This window comes from Phycodurus eques, chromosome 4, assembly GCF_024500275.1.
Source record: "Phycodurus eques isolate BA_2022a chromosome 4, UOR_Pequ_1.1, whole genome shotgun sequence".
Lineage (NCBI taxonomy): Eukaryota > Metazoa > Chordata > Actinopteri > Syngnathiformes > Syngnathidae > Phycodurus > Phycodurus eques.
In genome coordinates, this window is record NC_084528.1 from 5,656,859 (window position 1) to 5,677,988 (window position 21,130).

General features: G+C 39.9%; 1 protein-coding gene across 10 annotated transcripts in view; it reads right to left on the reverse strand.

Annotated features, from left to right (window-relative positions):
- The window catches only part of LOC133401149 (intermembrane lipid transfer protein VPS13B-like), a 482,547-nt gene that overhangs the window by 403,851 nt on the left and 57,566 nt on the right, over positions 1-21,130 (reverse strand). For all 10 annotated transcript variants that reach the window (XR_009768384.1, XM_061673722.1, XM_061673719.1 and 7 more), the window contains 5 exons: positions 11,745-11,840; positions 10,864-10,986; positions 9,033-9,170; positions 5,010-5,097; positions 295-480 (listed from right to left, as the gene is read on the reverse strand). Coding sequence is in view for 9 of the 10 variants with exons in the window: in XM_061673722.1 (XP_061529706.1) it covers positions 295-480; positions 5,010-5,097; positions 9,033-9,170; positions 10,864-10,986; positions 11,745-11,840 (631 nt within the window). In the remaining variant the exon portion in view is untranslated. The remainder of the gene's footprint in view (positions 1-294; positions 481-5,009; positions 5,098-9,032; positions 9,171-10,863; positions 10,987-11,744; positions 11,841-21,130) is intronic.

Here is a 21,130-nt window from a genome sequence, read left to right on the forward strand (position 1 = left end):
GTTGCAGGGCTGATTACTACGGAGGTGTTTGGCTCAACCTCCCTTATATGTTCCAAAAGGTCACTACTTTCATTTACAACTACATGGTGAAAGATGGGTTGCGCAAGGAAATAATGTGATGAAGATATTGTAAAGTTCAAACTTGTGTAGTTTCTGACCACTGACAGAATGGAGCAGAAATAGTATTGCATTAGTTCAATGCAGAGAGTGGAATGACTTCTTTGATATGAGCTGCCTAGGGTGTTATGTAACTCCAGAAAACCAATAATGAAAGTGTGGATAGTGATATCTTACCTTGCTGTGGTTTGCTGTAAGGCTCATATTCGTGATCCATGGCACAGGTCACCATTTTCAGTATACGATGGACTGCACTACTGTGCAACTTGATGTCTAACGGTCCAACCACAAGTGTCTTGATGGATGCTTCTTGGCTAGTTGGGACGACCTCTTCCACATTCAACACAGAGAAGTCCTGAGAATCTACCAAGAGAAACAAGTAGGCTTTAGACCGATCTGATAGGCCTGATCGGTATCGGCCGATATTTAGCATTTTATGCTGATCGGCTGATCGGCTTTAATGTCATAATTCGCCGCTCCGCAAAAGACATTTACTCCGCGTCGCCATCATGTACAGTATATTTGTATCCAAAAGCTAGTTTATGTTTAGCCTTGCTGTGTGTCTTTTGACATAGTACGGTAAATATCTGACCACCCAAGAAGTTATTTAAAAAAAAACAAAAAAACATGTCGGCAGTGTGGGACAGAAAACATGTCTGAGATAGACAACGTAATGCGTGGATCAGACTACAAGACAAATTTGCTCTTTCACAATGCATCCCGTTTTTTACGATCATTGGGCTTTACCTTGTCAACTCACATGCGACCGGATACACTCGTTACCATGGCGAGGACAAGAGTGGATTGCGCAGACTGTATTAGAAGAACAAAATGGGGAAAAATGTGTGTTGGTGGTCACCGGTGCTCAGGAGAGGACGTTCATCTAAGACTTGCTGGGGGTATGTTCATGTACTTTTAATACAATACGGCTCGCAAGCAGGCAACAAAACGTTATGTAGCCTAGCAAGCTACTGCTCGCACTAACGGTTGTACCGCCGTTCTGTTGAATCATGCTCAAGTTTCGGTGTGGGTGAAGTAATTTAATTCCAATAAAGTAATTTAATTACAGTAAGTTAGCACCTATTATTTCTGTCATGTTGTAATGTTGGTTTGACCAGACTGATTAGAATACATGACCTGACGAGAGCAGTGATTTCAAACCTTTAATGAGCCGAGGAACATATTTTACAAGTTTCTTCTCTGTCACTATGCCACACTGGCATAAATAGATGAACAAAGATACATTATTTCTTGTAAATATAATTTTTGGAGCAATTAAGTAAACAAGTATATACAGTAAATGAACAGGTCATTTAAAGAGACACATTGCTCCATCTTGAGATCGGATCGGTGATCGTTTTTTTTAAACTCGCTAATCGGTCCCAAAAATCCTGATCGTGTAAAGCCTATTAACAAGCATTATATACCCTAAATAATCTAAGGTTTAGATGCACTAAATTTCCACATTTGGCAAAGCCTATGCTACCAACTTGCAGAAAGCAGTTTAAGAAGGTCACTGTATGACTGCGGCACAGTGTAAAAAAAAGACGTCCATCAAGGTCTGAGCTCAAACACATGTGGGACAAACTAGTAATTTTTTTATTTTAGATTTAAAACACAGGTGTCAAACTCAAGGCCCACGTGCCAGATCTGGCCCTCCACATCATTTTATCCAGCCCACAAAAGCATGGTAGTTTTTTCATTTTTTTTTTTTTTTTAAGCTTACCTCAACTTTATTTCTAGAACACTTGTTGAAAAATTTTTAAAAAATAAATAAATAAAGATCGAACATAAAACAGTGAATAATAATAATAATAATAATGACAGGGTTAGAAAAGAATGGAATGCATGAATGAATGAAATATTATTTTCTATCTCTATCTCTTATCTCTTAAGATACCTGGGCAGCACATCCACTGTGTCTTATACCCAACTGTTACAGTCCTTATGTTGGTCCCCTGCTGTTTCGCCAAGGAAACTAGTCGTAAAAATGATCATCGTCGAATGCATGGGGCACTTCTATGATATGATTGGCCGATTATTAGGGTAATGACAAAGAACGTATTAGGTAAGGGACCAGAAGTATAACTGCCTCCCGCTCTGGCTAACGCCTAGTCCGTAAACAAACACAGCGCAACTCAGCATTTGGTTAGCAGCTGTTATGGCTAGCGGTATGGTTTTGGCTGAACTTGGTCAATCATTTGAAATGACATCACTCGAATATGAAGTGCAGCGTGAAAAACAAAAAGAAGTAGAGCTGTGCAAATGCAACTTACAGCAGCATTTAAACACCTTTTCCTGGGCACTGCAGCTGGAGTCAAAGCAAAAAATAAGTGAATGCCCTTTATTACTGGTTTTCATAGCATGATTCAGACTGTTCAAATTGTTACTGTTGGACTTGTCTGCATCATTCATTTCCTAAAAGAAATACAAATTATTGATATTGCACTTTCCTAAAACGGAAAAACATTTCTATGTGTTGATGTTTAATTTTAAGTGTCATTAAATTTGTCCCTATTCACACAAAATACAAATGAGTTATTTTATATTTTGTTCCTTTGCTGTCCCGAATGTTAACTGAACCGTAATCTCAACACAAAGGTACATACCAAACTGTGACTTTTGGCATACAGCCAAGCACTCAAACTATTTGATTGCAAATAAATTCCGCCTACATGTACCTACTTAAAGCGATCGAATAGCGGAGTGGATTTTCTGCATAGCCAACATTATTTAATTCGCAAGACACAAGGTTCCTCTATTGTCAATATTCATAAATGCAATAAAAAATATTGATTTCTTAATCAAGTAAAAAAAAAATAATAATAAATTTTAAAAAAAATATAAAAAAACTTTACTTGGGCAACATTTTGGGAATAATTAGCCAATTACAACTGTGCTAAGTGGTTTTATGCAAAAATTTTATATAGCCCAAAGCAATCAGCTCACATAGCATTAAACTCTTGAATGATGAGTATACCAAATGTCCGCTATCCTCACACAGCTGTCCCTTCGGTCTCAGCAGGCCTCTGTTCCAGAGGTTCACTTAAAAGACTATGCTCCCCAGCAATAAAAGTGGAGAAATTAAAAATAAAAGAAGGGGGTGGATGAATGGAAGACACAGGGAGTGGAAGGACAGAAGGTCACAACTTGCTTTAAGTTCCACCAACACACAGAACATTCTTTTAGTTTAGAAGACAAAGTAGGAACTACTTTTTAAGCTACAATGGTTCTATGATGGATAAGATATTTTACAGATTAAAAAGGGTAACTGGCAATGCCACTTCCTCTTCTTTTCTTCAGTGAGATTTCACTGGGAAGGATTAGCCTTAATATTAACCATATGGCTACAGTTGAATAGTCAGTGTGACATGATGCGAGGCAGACTACAGTAAGGATTTAAACAATTTAAAGAGTGTCTCTGTTTCTAAAGATTAAAAAGAAAGTTCCCTTGAATTTGAAGTCAGTGGTAAGTGTGACCTGGGTGGGTTAGTGTTTCAGTTGACGCGGAGTTTATGTTAGTCCTGTGGCAATAGAGACTAATTTGTATGGAAGACATTGGATCTCATTCGTGTGCAGGATGGAAGAAAACACTGACAGAAGAGAAGCATTCTATTTGACCACGGTCGTCCCACAGGAGTACGGACACTATCCCTACTGTAAAATACAGTGAAAAAAGATCATATCAATGTTCCTTTTACAATTTTGGATTATCATCTAACCATATATTTGCTCAAACAGAAATGAACTAGGACTGCTTTTGCTATATATTTGCTATGATAGCGTCATACAACATTGCTTTCGGACCAAACTGATCAGATTTGATAAAGATGGGTTCGTAATCAATTGTAGGCAATGCATTAATTCAGTAAATTTACTACAGCTTTTAATTGTCATTTCCGCAGAGATAAAAATGCTATGCGCTCTTACGACTTGTAACGCAACTTCACTAAACTAAATTCTTACCAAAAAAAAACAAAAAACAATCCAATTCTCCAGACGGCGGATCATTTATTGTCCAGGTATTGAATCACGCGCAATAAGCCTCTGCAAACTGCAAGATATACGACAGGCAATTTGGCAAGAATTCAACTCCAAATACAGTAGATTCCACTTCAACATTTGTCTGTCAGACTGGATTGGCCCATGAATCAAGTGAAAACCACATGGTCTCTCTGGAGTTCTGAGCAAATATAAATCTTTGTCATTCAGACTTCATCATGTCAGAGAATCCCTCTTATGAGTTTAAGTTTACATCATATATAGCCAACAAATTCAAAGATTTGGCAATCCCACAGTATCAGACAAACATTTGTAGCTGCAATGAATTATTTCAGTTAGACAGAATTGTATCGCTCAATGGAAACTTCTGTTCTTTCAAACTTAATCATTGAGTGCTTTAGTTCAAGAATGAGGAAGACCCCCCAACTCTCAGCACTTGCCAAAAAGAGTGACACCTAATTAGGCAAGACGGTTCAATTCACTTTCTCAAGGGCTTTACAGGTAGAGAGAAAGGGGAGGAACAGTGTTTCAACAAGCAGCGGGGAGAATGAAACTCAAATGTGTCAGCAGACTAAACACTTTTGTGACAGTTGCCCTCCAGGTAAGTTGGGGGTGAGAGAGAGGACAGGAAGGGTCAAGGACCAGGTGGCTGCGACTCAAACAAGACAATCTCTTTATTCAAGTCTCCAGGGGGCTTGTTTGATGGAGAAAAAGGAGAGAGAGAAAAAGAAAGATGAAGAAGCAGAATGCAATAGAACGCGCAAGACTGATAGGAAGAAAGGCAGGCCAAGCCGGAGCAAAAGAGAACATGACAAGGATAAAGAAAGAGAGAGAAGAGGTGGCAAGGTTAGCAAACAAGCTCTATGAGGAGGAATGACTTAAGACAATACCTTTGCTGCTGCTGTTCTCCATTGTGTAGAGGTAATCCAAGTAGAAAGCACCAAAGCGCTGCATGCCTGCTATCTCTGTGTAGGTCTCCTGTCAAACAAAAGAAGAGTTAGATAAACATGGCAGTGAGGGAGCAAACAAGCTGATAGCCCTCAAGAGTGGCAATGACTGGGGTCATCTTGGATATGACAACGAGGGGTTAAAAAGCTCTGATTAAAATAAAAAAACTCATTTATGGGTTGATCTTTACATTTTTGGAGCCTTTCACTAACAAGTACACAATGAACCAGAAAATCTGATGGATTTTGGCACTCTCCTACAATTGGAAATTAAAAGGTTAAAAGAGCTCAGCCCTCATTTCAAACTGTTGCATATGCGCAAATCGGGGTCTGAAAGTTGCGTACACCATTTTTTATGGCAATTATGTGAGTTATTAAAAACTATTTGGCAGGAGAATGTTTATACCTCTATGCAAATTCTGGAGCTGTCATATGCACATTTTGGAGACACTGATGACCAGCCACTTTCTTTTTCATCACTTTGTGGTTTTAATGTAACGTGTTTGCATCATGAATAATGAATTGTTGGCGGCATGTCTTGCAGCTTACCGTTTTCTGGTAGGTGTCTGACTTTTTAAAACCAAACCATGGAATTACAGGTTCCTTCTTTTCACGACCAACTCTCTGGCTCTTTTTCTACTTTGTTCTCTGCTGAGCTCACAACGTCTGGCATGTTGTTTACATCCATCCTCCTCTAGCAGTGCCGTAGTACTTGCGGGTAATGTAAAAATGCTACCACAAAGTAGTAGCATCACTGCAGTTACAGCAACCGTCATTCATTGTTCATGCAAAGGGTAGCATCCTAGGTGTAAGCCATCTAACGCAGCATGTGACTAAAACGGACCAATCACGCGAGATGATCTCCGCGCCGTTCGGCGCGCAGCAACTATTTTGCTGTGTGCGCGTCAAGCAACACAGAGGGGCCGCGCGGGCCAATTCGTTGGTCACGTGATGCAATGCGGGCGTTGTCGGCCGCGTGACCGCGGGAGTATAAAGACGTCTTAACAGTTGAATTGAGCGTATATCGAATAGTCATACATGGAAAGTGAGGCACAAGGATGACGTAATTGAAAGCCTGTTGTTATGTTCTCGCCTCGGACACTACATTAGTGTAGCAACAGAGCTAACCCAATACACCTAGCATGAAAAAAAAAAAGAAGATGTAAACGAAAGAGCGTTATAACATACGGTAGACATTTTTACATAGCACTACGAAATATATGGTAATATTGCACAGCAACCGTGCTCAATACAAGGAGCAACCTTGGAATTTATACACACTAGGGGTGAAAGAGTTTTTTAATACCGTACAAACAGTTCGATTCGATTGTCTATAAATCGGTCCGAATGGTACACATGCGGACCGATTTATAGTCACGCTGCAGTGACATACAGCTCTCCTCTTCGGTGCACTATATGTACTATTTCCTTGCTTGTTTATGCGCTATCAATTCTGTGATCATTTGCTACACCCACCAAGACCTTAATGAGACTGGCGACCGGCACTAGATACTTGTTTCGTGTGCCTTTCAATACTCTCATAACATCCCAGATGAACACGAGATCAGCGTACCCACTCTGTATCTCTCCAACGTAACAGCTCTGTTGCATAAAATGGACTTCTTCTCGCGTTGGAGTATTTACAACTCCCTGGAAATCGCTACGTTCGTACAAACATGTCAGTTAATGTGCATCATATAAGATGTTAAAAAACTTGAGCTTTTATTAAGGTGCGTAATAATAAGATCAGTGTTTTCCAACCTGGTGGCACAGTGAAGATTGGTTAGATTGGTTGGTCTGCCTCACAGTTCTGAGGACCCGGATTCAAATCCGGCCTCGCCTGTGTGGTGTTTGCATGTGGAGTCTGCATGTTCACCCCGTGCCTGCGTGGGTTTTCTCCAGGAACTCTGGTTTCCTCCCACATCCCAAAAACATGCATGGTAGTTTGACCGAATACTCTAAATTGCCCGTAGGTGTGAATGTCAGTGCGAAAGGTTGTTTGTTTATATGTGCCCTGCGATTGGCTGGCAACCAGTTCAGGGTGTACCCTGCCTCACGCCCAGAGTCAGCTGGGATAGGCTCCAGCACGCCCACGACCCTCGTGAGGATAAGCGGTACGGAAAATGAATGAATGAATGAATGTTTTCCAACATTGGTTGAGGCAAGGTGCCTACTATATTTTATATTCGAAAAAATCTCACGGTCATGAAAAGTATGAATACTGAAATAATGAGCTTGTCTAAATTTAGTCACAAATGTAGATAGTGTGAAATTTGGGCTTGTTTAGTTGAACACGTAACTGATATATTTGCAAGGAGCCATGTGACTTATTCTGTTTTATGAAGGGCAACATGTAGATACAGGTTTATTGCACCTTTTGACATCCAATGGAAGAGCATTTAATTGTTCTGCCTGTCACTAAATACCACTGGCAGGGATAGACAAATATATATTTTTAATTAACAAAAATAATTTAAATAATAATAATACAAAATATACAAGACATTGATTTTCTTAAGAGTCAACATATCCCAAACAGAACCAAAAACCGTCACCACAAAACCAAGATATGAACCAAACCATGGATTTTGTGAACCGTTCCACATAAAAAAGAAATATAAAAGCTCTAAGTACTATACATTTCTTATACTCATTCAATTAACAAAATGTGTGTATGAAACAAGAGACATACATAGAACTCATACACAAAGTACGTGCGCACACATAGTTAACCCCAAACTAAATCTCAAGCTCTCCAAACAGAGATTTCAATGCAGTCTTATCAGAAAAGCAGGTTAATGAGTAATATTTATAAGGGGTACTCGAATAGCCCTGCCATGCTTTTGGATCAAAGCTGATTTCAAAACCGCTAATGAATTAACACAAAAACCTTTGACTCCTTGACTTTTGAGCCTGAATAGATGGATGAATGGATATACAAACAAATGCTTCACTGATGGTCATGAGCACTTGTGAGCAAAGTCAATACTCAAGTTGTGACAGTGGATGAAGTGACCCTAGAGTTGTCAGACAGTCTTTGGTGTGGTAGTTACTAGTTCAATAAGAGGAAAATTCCTGCACTGGGGCAAGCAGCTGGGTGGCTAAAATTAGAAGTGCGGATTTTAAAGTTGAATAAAACATTTAAGTATTGTCTTATTGATTTGTTGAGATGAGAGGCTGCACAAATACACTTTTTAAAAAACTATAAATACATATGTAGGCCTACTTAGTACCACTGACTATAGTAACAGATGTCATTGCTTCATTAAAAAAACTATTTAATTACAGTGTATTACTAGCCCAGGCAAAACACTATTATGGCTAGGTGCTTTAAAAAAAAAATAAAAATAAATAAAAAAAAAAAAAAAAAAGAGTGCGCATTTTCAAATGTGTGATTACTTTGATCATTTTAGGATCATTTTGGGAACGTTTTCGCATAATTAGTTTTTTTTTCTCCACGCTTAAGATTTTTGTGATAAAGAGGTGACGAGTTTTGTGATAAAATGCGACTTTCTAGACAAAACATCCAATTACAAAATGGTCACACAATGTGGCCATGAAAGAGAGAGTAGAGCAATCTGAGGCATCATCTTCACTCACAACATATTTTGACTCCAAACATGAGCGAGAGAGCAGCATGTCAGCGACCAATGGTACTGGAAGCAGGCTGTGTCCTTAGTATGCATTCAAACAGCTTTTGCATCCTTGCGCATTAAGATAATTAGATACATGGCAACCTCAAGACCAGCGTCTCGACAGCGACATTTGCTTTCAACACAAAGCAGCATCAGCAGTGAGTCTTGAAAATTGATGAACACCGTGTTAAAAGTTGTACTTTTGGAAGACTGCTTTGCTGATGAGCAAGTTTGAAGTGTAATGAATGGGCCAAATACTTTGAGCAAAAATAAGTAGGAATTAAATGCAATGCTGTCAAGGTAAGAAAGATGTTACTACAAGTATAAAGACCTTGTGAGTTACAGAATCCAAGATGAACTCAGCCCTGACGCCATTGTTCTCTGGACTGCGGTAGTCAAACAGAGAGTTGGTAAGGTAGGTCATTCCTTTGCTGCTTAGGCTGTCACCACAGCTGAAGAACACTGCATCCTGAAGGACCACAAAGACAAAATGATCAAACAAGTAAAGGGTGTCAATGAAGAACATACAAGTTAGAAAAAACATTTTCTGGAAGTATGGAGTATATCTGGGCCAATACTTTTTTGGGGAATAAATGTTTAACAACTAAACAAGGCATACATTGCAGTGAAAAAAAAAGAGTGCATATTATCTCACCTTCATTCTTTTACCAACAAGGGTTATAGTGGGGCAAAAAAGTATTAAGTCAGGCACCAATTGTGCAAGGTCTCCCACTAAAAAACATGAGCAAGGCCTGTAATTTTCAACATAGGTATACCTCACCTATGAGAGAAAAATGAGGGGAGGGGGGGGGGGATTAAAAAATCCGGAAAATCACATTGTCTGATTTTTAAAGAATTTACGAGCAAATTATGGTGGAAAATAAGTATTAATCACCGACAAACAAGCAACATTTCTGGCTCTCACAGACCTGTAACTTCTCGTTATCAGTATAAAAGACACCTGTCCACAATGTCAAACAGTCACACTCCAAACTCCACTATGGCCAAGACCAAAGAGCTGTCAAAGGAAACAAAATTGTAGACCTGCACTAGGCTGGGAAGACTGAATCTGCAATAGGTAAGCCGCTTGGTGTGAAGAAATCAACTGTGGGAGCAATTATTAGAAAATGGAAGACATACAAGAGCACTGATAATCTCCCTCGATCTAGGGCTCCACGCAAGATCTCAACCCCCGTGGGGTCAAAATGATCACAAGAACGGTGAGCAAAAATCCCAGAACCACACGGAGGGACCTAGTGAATGACCTGCAGAGAGCTGAGACCAAAGTAACAAAGGCTACCATCAGTAAAACACAACGCCGCCAGGGACTCAAATCCTGCAGTGCCAGACGTGCCTCCCTGCTTCACCCAGTACATGTCCAGGCCCGTCTGAAGTTTGCGAGAGAGCATTTGGATGATCCAGAAGAGGATTGGGATACAGATTTTCTATTCTGCTTGACCTAACAGCTGAACAGGACAGAAAAATAATTAAATAAAAGAAGGGGATTGGGAGAATGTCATATTGTCAGATGAAACCTACATAGAACTATTTTGGTAAAAACTCAACTTGTCGTGTTTGGCGAAGAAAGAATGCTGAGTTGCATCCAAAGAACACCATACCTACTGTGAAGCATGGGTGTTGAAACATCATGCTTTCGGGCCGTTTTTCTGCAAAGGGACCAGGACGACTGATCCGTGTAAAGGAAAGAATGAATGGGGCCATGTATCAGGAGATTTTTGAGTGAAAATCTCCTTCCATCAGCAAGGGCATTGAAGATAAAACGTGGCTGGGTCTTTCAGCATGACAATGATCCCAAACACACCACCGCTGTCATTGCCAACAAAGGGTATATAGCAAAGTATTGAGATAAACTTTTGTTATTGACCAAATACTTATTTTCCACCATAATTTGCTAATAAATTCTTTTAAATAAATAAATAAATCAGAAAATATGATTTTCTGGATTTTTTTTCTCATTTTGTCTCTCATAGGTGAGGTATACCTATGTTGAAAATTTGACAAAGAACTTGCACAATTAGTGGCTGACTAAATATTTTTTTGCCCCATTGTAAGTAAAAAGCAACTGCATTCCAGGCTCAAGTTTTCTTGTTTTTCACACCAAATAATCTTGGTCCTCATTTGTGGTTTTAAGGTTGTCTTACCTTTTCAGGTCGGTTCATGTTTTCTTCAAAATCCCGCACTCCCATGATGCCTTTCAGACAGAGAGCCCGGCAGCTCACAAAGCCAATCTGACAGTCAAAGAAGGGTTCCCCCTTCATAAGCACCTAAAAATAAAATAAAAACATGAAAAAGGTTAAACCAATGCATTCACTCTTACAAAACATCTTAAAACAACTAACAACAATTAAGCCTGAAACATTAGACAAAATGAAAACCAGCTGAATTTGCTTGTTTCAAGGAAACACAAGAATGGTATTAAGAGAGAAAAGTCATGACTGAAATTAACACAAAATGTTCCTTATGCTAACCTAACACAAAACTATAGTAAGCAGAGTATACATAGAATGTAACATCTTACGACACACAATAATTAGTAGGCCTTTCTGAATTGCTTGGCTTTTTTATTTTTGGTCTGAGTTCAGACTACTCTCTCCGTGTTCCAGAAAAAAAAGCATAACTTACAAAAATTGTCTTGGGAAACGTTGTGAAATTGTTACATCTGGTAGAAAGCTTAAACAAAGAAAACAATTCTATTCCAACCAGGTAATCAGAGAAAAACTTATATCTACACCAAGGGAGATATGCAGAAATGATCAGACTCAGGCAGAGATTTCACTATACTAACAACTGGCAAGAGATAAGTGACCAGGGAGGCTTTATAAATACAATTAGAGATGGATGTATTCCAAAGTAAATATGAAGGCAATTTAAAATAAAATACAATACTACAGGATTAAAAAGTAAGAATAAAGTAATACGGTCACACAATCAGGATTTGTTTTTTTTTGTTTGTTTTTTTTTTTTGGGGGGGGGGGGGGGGGTGTAATTGCAATATAAATAAATAATGATGATTGATTTTTACCTCAATAGTGATTCCCTCCTGCTCCAGGCCCAATACCTCTCTTGACTTAACCTTCTGAGGACTGTAGTAGCTGCTCTCTGCCTGGGATTCTGTAAGCTGACACAATGAAGAGAGTGCATTGTCAAACTGTCATATTTCTCTAACTAAGAAGGCTTGACTATACTATTAAGAGCAAACTAAAATAGTGCTAAACTAAATGCTGGATTCATAAAAGGGACAATTCAGTCAAAGAATAAACAAACCTTACTTGGAAGTTTCACTGTTCTTATCTTTTAGTAATTTAAGAAAAAAGCAAAAAAGTTTGTAACCAATAATGCAAGCTCACTGAGCCTTAACGTTAGAAGATGTCATTTCAAAAATTCAAATGTACTTATTTTAATGTCGCCGTGGTCAAATTAAAAGCATGTGTCAGATAATGTGTGTCTTTGACTTTTGAAAATTACATGTGATTTTAAAAAATAAACTATGCCATCCAAGTCTGAATGCCAATGAAGCCCTACAAAATGTTGTTTAAAACCTAAATGATCCTTTTGGTCATTTTCTTTACCAAGTTTGGGCTTTAGACAAATACTTTAATCAAATCATATTGCACCAACTCCTATCTAGTTTTCTGGGAGGCCCTGATCTTCTCTTTGGGGAATAACAATCAGAACACTGCTACAGGCCAAAAAATTCCAAAGTTAATGTAAAATAGGGATTGTTCAGCAAAACCTTTACTCCTCTGAGTGAAGTTTGAACAAAGAAAGAGCCCGAGAGAGCATCTGGTCAAAGCTCCCTGGCTGCAACAAGAAAGGGCAGTGATGCTTAGAGTTTGGTCAGTGTAACAACTGTGGGTGTAGAGTAGGACTGTGCAGGCCTCAACCCATTCAACTTTAGCACAGGAAGCAGGTGCAGAACAAGAAGCAGCTGTGCCTTATTATCCCAACTGATGGAGCCGATTCTCTCAAAGTCACTGCCTTCCTCTCCCTTTTTCAGTTAATCACGTGTGAGGACTAACCTGCAAATTCCTGGTTGGAATATTAAGGAAGGAGGTTACTTAAAACCTGAATGAAGATATGTTTTACTGTCTGATAACAGAGTGAGTGCAGAAGCATTCATAAAGTATTAAGAATATGCTACTTGGTGAGCGATTAATTAAAACTCGTAAGACATTGCATATGCAATGAGAAAAGTAGCCACACAACCACCCTTGCTACTGCACCTTCATGGCATTTTGAGTCCTTTTAAAAGTTCATTTTATGTGGCTTCAATTTTAGACCAAATTGCTGAATTGATTGTCCATTATTTTAAAAAATCCACATCAGTATTTTGTTTTCATGAGAAAGAGAACAAATGAAAGTTTGGCAGGCATGCAAAGGTGAAACAGGCAAGGCTAAATTGTGTCTGTAAAAGTCATTTATGTATACAGCCCATTTTTCCAACAAAACAAAACTGGAGAGTATAGAGTTAGCAATTAAAGTCAATCCTGTGATTTCAAGCCCATACATTTCAAACTGGATTTTAGGCATTATTTAACCATTCCCTCTAGCCAAATACTTCCTAAAAGGAAAGTGATGTGAATGTTTAAAAAACAATCTTTTCAGCTGTTAGCAATTACCCGCGAGAAGTAATTGTTGATTAAAAGAAATTAAACAATACTAAGAACAATTTAAACATTGGCACCATTCCTTTTCTTTACTGAGAAAACACACACACACACAGACATAAAGTAATAATGTGATATGAGAGCCTGAACCTGAGGGTTTACATAAATGAATTCTAAGAATTTTGAGTGAACTGGTAGGATTAAAGATTGTGATCTGTTTCTGAACAGTCATCCATCCACATAGAATGTTTAAATCATTAACTGGACACGAGACGCCAGTTAGCGGTTTCCCTATCCTTGCCTTCACCACACACAGATACAAAGAGGACTGAAACATGCTGGGGACCAAGCTATTCTTAAGACTTAAACTCAAAATGACCACACGATTTAGGGGTGGGTGCACATAAGGAATGAACTACGCAACAAAGATGTAGTAAAAGGGGAGGGGATGTACAGTGGGTACGTGAAGTATTCAGACCCCCTTAAATTTTAAATCTTTGTTATATTGCAGCCATTTGTTAAAATCATTTAAGTTCATTTTCTCCCTTCAGTGTACACACAGCACCCCACACAGACAGAAAAAAAAAAACAGAATTGTTGAAATTTTTGCAGATTTATAAAAGAAGAAAAACTGAAGGTATTCACACCCTTTGCTAAGTATTTAGAAGCACCCTTTTAAGCTAATACAGCCATGAGTCTTTTTGGGAATGATGCAAAAAGTTTTTCACACCTGGATTTGGGGATCCTCTGCCATTCCTCCTTGCAGATCCTCTCCGGTTCTGTGAGGTTGGATGGTGAACGTTGGTGGACAGCCATTTTCAGGTCTCTCCAGAGATGCTCAATTGGGTTTAAGTCAGGGCTCTGGCTGGGGTATTCAAGAACAGTCACAGAGTTGTTCTGAAGCCGCTCCTTCGTTATTTTAGCTGTGCTGCTTAGGCTCATTGTCTTGTTGGAAGGTGAACCTTCGACCCAGTCTGAGGTCCTGAGCACTCTGGAGAAGACTTTCGTCCAGGATATCCCTGTACTTGGCCGCATTCATCTTTCCTTCGACTGCAACCAATCATCCTGTCCCTACAGCTGTAAAACACCCCCAGAGCATGCTGCTGCCACCACCATGTTTCACTGTATTGGATAGGTGATGAGCAGTGCCTGGTTTTCTCCACACATACCGCTTTAAAATTATGGCCTAAAAGCTCTATCTTGGTCTCATCATACCAGAGGATATTATTTCTCACCATCTTGGAGTCCTTCATGTGTTTTTTAGCAAACTCCATGCGGGCTTTCATGTGTCTTGCATTCAGGAGAGGCTTCCGTCGGGCCACTTTGCCATAAAGCTCCGACTAGTGGAGGGCTGCAGTGATGGTTGACTTTCTAGAACTTTCTCCCTTCTCCCGACTGCATCTCTGGAGCTCAGCCACAGTGATATTTGGGTTCTTCTTTACCTCTCTCACCAAGGCTCTTCTCCCCCGATTGCTCAGTTTGGCCAGACGGCCAGCTCTCGGAAGGGTTCTGGTCGTCCCAAACGTCTTCCATTTAAGGATTATGGAGGCCACTGTGCTCTAAGGAACCTTAAGTGCAGCACAATTTTTTTTGTAGCCTTGGCCAGATCTGTGCCTTGCCACAATTCTGTCTTTGAGCTCTCCAGGCAGTTCCTTTGACCTCATGACTCTCATTTGCTCTGACATGCACAGTGAGCTGTAAGGTCCTTTATAGACAGGTGTGTGGCTTTCCTAATCAAGTCCAATCAGTATAATCAAACACAGCTGGACTCCAATGAAGGTGTAGAACCATCTCAAGGATGATCAGAACAAATGGACAGCACCAGAGTTAAATATATGAGTATCACAGCAAAAGGTCTGAATACTTATGGCTGGGTGATATTTATTTTTTTATTTTTTTTAATAAATCTGCAGAAATTTAAATAATTCATTTTTTCTGTCAATATGGGGTGCTGTGTTTACATTAATGAGGAAAACGAACTTAAATGATTTGAGCAAATGGCTGCAATATAAAGCGTGAAAATTTTAAGGGGGTCTGAATACTAAACAACAGCGTGGCTTCGTAGTAAAAGAGTGCGGGTACTAGACTGGCCTGTCTGCAGTCCAGACCTGTCTCCCATTGAAAATGTGTCGCGCATTATGAAGCGTAAAATATGACAACGGAGACCCCGGACTGTTGAACAGCTGAAGCTGTACATCAAGCAAGAATGGGAAGAATTCAACCTACAAAGCTTCAACAATTAGTGTCCTCAGTTCCCAAACGCTTATTGAATGTTAAAAGAAAAGGCGATGTAACACAGTGGTAGACATGATCCTGTCCCAGCTTTTTTGGAACGTTGCAGCCATAAAATTCTAAGTTAATGATTATTTGCTAAAAACAGCAGTTTATCAGTTTGAACATTAAATATCTTGTCTTTGTAGTGTATTCAATTAAATATAGGCTGAACATGATTTGCAAATCATTGTATTCTGTTTTTATTTATGTTCAACACAACGTCGCAACTTCATTGGAATTGAGGTTGTACCTTTTCCATTGGTAGCACTGGACCATGCATGATGTAGTGTAGTCATAAATAATTGTCATACCGTAGCTTTGTATATCACAAAGATGGACAGTGACTCAAGTTGTATCTGCAAAATATTTTACTGTGAATATGAAGTTTTTCTGCAACAAGCAGTGGGTGACTAAATAGGTCATTTCTTTTATATAATTTTAAAAGACAATGGAATCATGTTCAGATAAAAGCAAAGCATAACAATAGGCATGCATGTGTTTACATGTAGTCTATGTATTTTTTTTTTACTTTCCTTAAATGCCGTACTTAAATTAAAACAGTGTGATTTGAATATAAAACGTTTATTTGCAGAGGTGGGAAGTCACAAAGTACTTGTACTCTGTTACTCTAAAGTAGATTTTTCAGGTATCTGTACTTGAGTATTTATTTTTCTGGAGACTTTTTACTTTTACTCATTACTTTTAAACTCAATTATCTGTACTTTCTATTCCTTACATATTAAAAATAAGCTTGTTACTTTTAAAACCTTCCAAAGTTTAGCCTAGTACACAAAGATTTTTCCACTCTTAAAAGATTTTATATCTGCTACAGACCCCAAACATAAAAATAAAAAAAAATCGGGCATTCAACAGTTTTGGTCGTCATGTGTGTAATGGGCTCCGAGAATCTCAATACAGCAGACCACAAACACAAAGATTCTGCTTTACCGCCGATATTTAAGTCTCGCGTGATCACACGTGAACTCACAAAAACGAAGAAGAAACACGTCCGGATATGCGCCGATGTGTTCCCAAAGGTTGCCGGAGCTGATAGACTATGACTTGAAAATATGACTTGATTTGGAAAATACTTCTTGCCGTCTGTGACAGTGAGTACACCCACTCACATTTTTGGAAATACTTTATTATATATTTTCATGTAACAACACTGAATAAATTACACCTTTCTACACTTTTCTACAATGTAGATATATGTAAATGTATGTAATTTAAATTTACTGTCCCCTCCAAATAATTCAACACACAGCCATTAATGTCCAAATTGGGCCCAAACCTCCCTGGTGTCATGTAATCCGTGAGTGTTACAAATCAAGGCTCTCAGGTGTGATGAGGGAGCAGGTTCGGTAAATTCCACTCTGACACTCTACGTAAAGATAGCCTAGGCCGGGAGTGTTCAATTAAAATTTAAAGAGCTCCAGTTTTGGAAGATTTCTTGAAGCAAACGTCTGTAAGATCATATTGTCTGACTATCTATTGTGATATATATATATATTTGATAAATGCCAGAATAATGACAGGAGGATGTTTTATAGAATGTTTCATGCATTTCTTCAAAGTCTGAAGTTTACCCTACATTTCATTAGTATTTCATACCATTGCCTTTAAACTATGACTTTGGTGAAACGTATAGACCAGATCAGACCACATGATTTGTCTCCAAAATGTAAGGTCTTTGTTCCTGTGTGCAGTTGAAAAGTGTAATATGGTTTCTTTTGGAGTAATGACTTCTTCCTGGCAAAATGGTCTTTCAGACCATGTCAGTACAGTACTCGTTTCACTGTGAATCTTCACAAGGTCTGTTGTTTCTGTTCTTTGGTTCATATGCACATTTCAGACCAACGCACATTGATCTCTTAGACACAGACCCGTCTCCTTACTAAGGGGTATGATGGCTGGACATTCCCATGGTGGTTATAATTGTGTATAATTGTTTGTACAGGAGCGGCACGGTGGATGGCAGGTTAGAGCGTCAGCCTCACAGTTCTGAGGTGCGGGGTTCAATCCCCGGCTCCGCCTGTGTGGAGTTTGCATGTTCTCCCCGTGCCTGCGTGGGTTTTCTCCGGGCACTCCGGTTTCCTCCCACATCCCAAAAACATGCATGCATTGGAGACTCTAAATTGCCCATAGGTGTGAATGTGAGTGCGAATGGTTGTTTGTTTGTATGTGCCCTGCGATTGGCTGGCAACCGGTTCAGGGTGTACCCCGCCTCCTGCCCGATGATAGCTTGGATAGGCTCCAGCACGCCCGCGACCCTAGTGAGGAGAAGCGGCTCAGAAAATGGATGGATACCAGACCTGTGAAAGCCCACAAGTGGCTGATTTCTTTTGACTTAATTTCCATGATGTTACAAAAAATGTGATGTGTTCCAGGTCTCCCTTCAAATACATCCACAGGACTGTCTCTAGTTAACTCACACGTTATCAATAAACCTATCATCATCTGGGTTTTCCGTATTTGTTTAAAAGCATAGTAATCTTACTGTATGCAAATGTCTGACTTTGAAGAAAATAATGAAAAATTGTTTAAAAAAAAAAAACTTAAAAAAATCACTCAAAAGAATCTCTCATTATCCTAGCATTTAGCAACAATTTTTTTGTAATCCCATTTGACCTAAAACATGAAAGCTTTAGTCTGATTTCATGTCAGAATGAGGGGGGAGGGGAGCTGGTCTTTTTGTATACAAACCCCAATTCCAATGAAGTTCGGACATTGTTTAAAACATATACAAACACAGAATACAATGATTTGCAAATCCTTTTCAACAGATAATTAATTGAATACACTACAAAGACAAGATATTTAATGTTCAAACTGATAAACAATTTGGGGTTTTGGGTTTTTTGTTTTGTGCAAATATTCACTTATTTTCAATTTGATGCTTGCAACACATTCCATAAAAGCTAGGATGGGGCATTTTGACCACATTGTGAAATCACCTTTCCTTTTAGGAACACTCAATAAGCATCTGGGAACTGAGGACACTAACTGTTGAAGCTTTGGAGATGGAATTATTTCCCATTCTTGCTTGATATACAACTGCAGTTGCTCAACAGACAGGTCTGGACTGTTGGAAGGCCAGTCTCGGTCTCACACTCTTTTACCGCAAAGTCTTGCTGTTATAACACATGCAGAATGCAGCTTGGCATTATCTTGCTGAAATAAGCAGGGACCCTGAAATACGTTGCTTGGATGGCAGCATATGTTGGCGTTTCACATTTGCAGTTTTGAATCAGTGCTCCTCAGTGGGAAGTAGAAACAGAAATAACTCATTCCATCTTCATTTTTTTGTATTTTCCGTCCATCCATTCTCAATAACACTAATCCTGTTCAGGGTCATGGGGTGCTGGAGCATATCCCAGCTGACTTCAGGCGCAAGGCGGACTTCTCCCTGAACTGGTCGCCAGTCTGTCGCAGGGCACATAGAGACAGGGACACTCACATTCACACCATCCCTGAGTGGGAACTGAACCCATGCTGCCTGCACCAAAGACAGGCGATGGTGTACCACTACACATAAGTTACTTAGTCTGTATTTTCTCTCCCTTTATTCATTTTTCAACTTTCTCCAGGGAATCTCACTTTCTCTGACTTTAACTCATCTTTCTACAGCACAGTAGACTAATACACTCCCCTGCTCCTTCTCAGTCAGTTTTTTGCTGTGTGGTCTGCACTACAAAGTCACAATGTTTACTAACTGAATTGGAGACTTGATTGGCTGAGTAAGGGCCTATGGGATGTCTTAACTCACAAGTAATTGGTTTGTACGTTTTGTCACCCGCTTAACCACTCCTGTAGAGCCTACAATTGCGGCACAGTTTAAAATAGAAGCGCCCCGTCAGGTTTAAATCAAAACCCTGCATTTTTGTCTTTAGGTCTAGGTCCATATGGGACAGCTTCCGGGCCCAGACCCGGACCGCAGACCGCTAGTTAGTGACCACTCGCCTAGACTAAAAGAAGATTGCCAACAACCTGAAACTGAGCTGCAGCACGGTGGCCAAGACCATAAAGATGTTTAACAAGACAGTTTCCACTCAGAACTGGCCTCGCCATGCACAACCAAAGAAGTGGAGTGCACATGCTCAGCGTCATATCCAGAGGTTGTCTTCGGGAAATAGATGTATGAGTGCTGCCAGCATTGCTGCAAAGTTTGAAGAAGAGAGGGGTCAGCCTGTCAGTGCTCAGACCACATGTTGCAGACTGTATCAACTTGGTCTGCTTGGCTGTCTTCCCAGTAGGAAGCCTCTTCCAAAGATGATGTACAACAAAGCCCGGACACAGTTTGCTGAAGATGAGCAGACTAAAAAATATTGACTATTTCGGCCCAATTTAGACATTTTTGTTTCCAGCATTTAAATATCAATGACTTTGTGTTAAATTATTTTGAGGGGACAATGACAGTTATACAGGCTGTACAGTAACTACTTTACATGATAGAAAAGTGTTGTATTTTCAGTGTTGTCCCATGAAAATATATAATAAAATATATATCAAAATGTGAGGGGGATGCTCACTTTTGTCAGATAGAGGAGACCCCTACTATTCGTGAGGGACAGGGACAGAGCCCGACCACAAATAGCACATTTCTGCGAATAACTGATGCTCCCCTACCAGTGATTACAAATGTGTATAATAATTACCGGTACTTACTGACGAAATAAAACAAACAAACTGGAAAACTGGTCCATTTACACTTAAATAATTCGGTCATTGAATATGGATTTGTGTTGTTTTTGGAAAATGTGATAGAAAAGGATTGGCATGCACTCCATTCTATATATAGCATTTCAGTTCAGGTTTTCAAAACAATAATCTTTCAATAGATCAGGGGTGGGGCAACCGCAGTTGCCTTCAATATTCATCCATCCCATCCATCCATTTTCTACCGCTTATCCGAGGTCGGTTCGCGGGGCAGTAGCTTTAGCAGGGACGCCCAGACTTCCCTCACCCCAGCCACTTCATCCAGCTCTTCCGGGGGGATCCCGAGGCATTCCCAGGCCAGCCGAAAGGCGTAGTCTCTCCAACGTGTCCTGGGTCGTTCCCCGGGGTCTCCTCACCAGGGAGGAGTCCGGGAGGCAACCGAATAGATGCCACAGCGACCTCATCTGGCTCCTCTCGATGTGGAGGAGCAGCGGCTCTACTCTGAGATCCTCCCGGATGACCGAGTTTCTTACCCTCTCTCTAAGGGAGAGCCCGGACACCCTGCGGAGGAAACTCATTTCGGCCACACTTCGGCCACACACACCTATGGTCACGACCCACAGCTCGTGACCATAGGTGAGGGTAGGAACGTAGATCGACCAGTGAATCGAGAGCTTCGCCTTTCGGCTTAGCTCCTTTTTACCACAACGGACCGATACAAAGTCCGCATCACTGCGGAGGCTGCACCGATCCGCCTATCAATCTCCCGTTCCATTCTCACTCGTGAAGAAGACCCCAAGATAATGGAAAGGGCACGCCACCCTTTTCTGACTGAGGACCATGGTCTCAGATTTGGAGGTGCTGATTC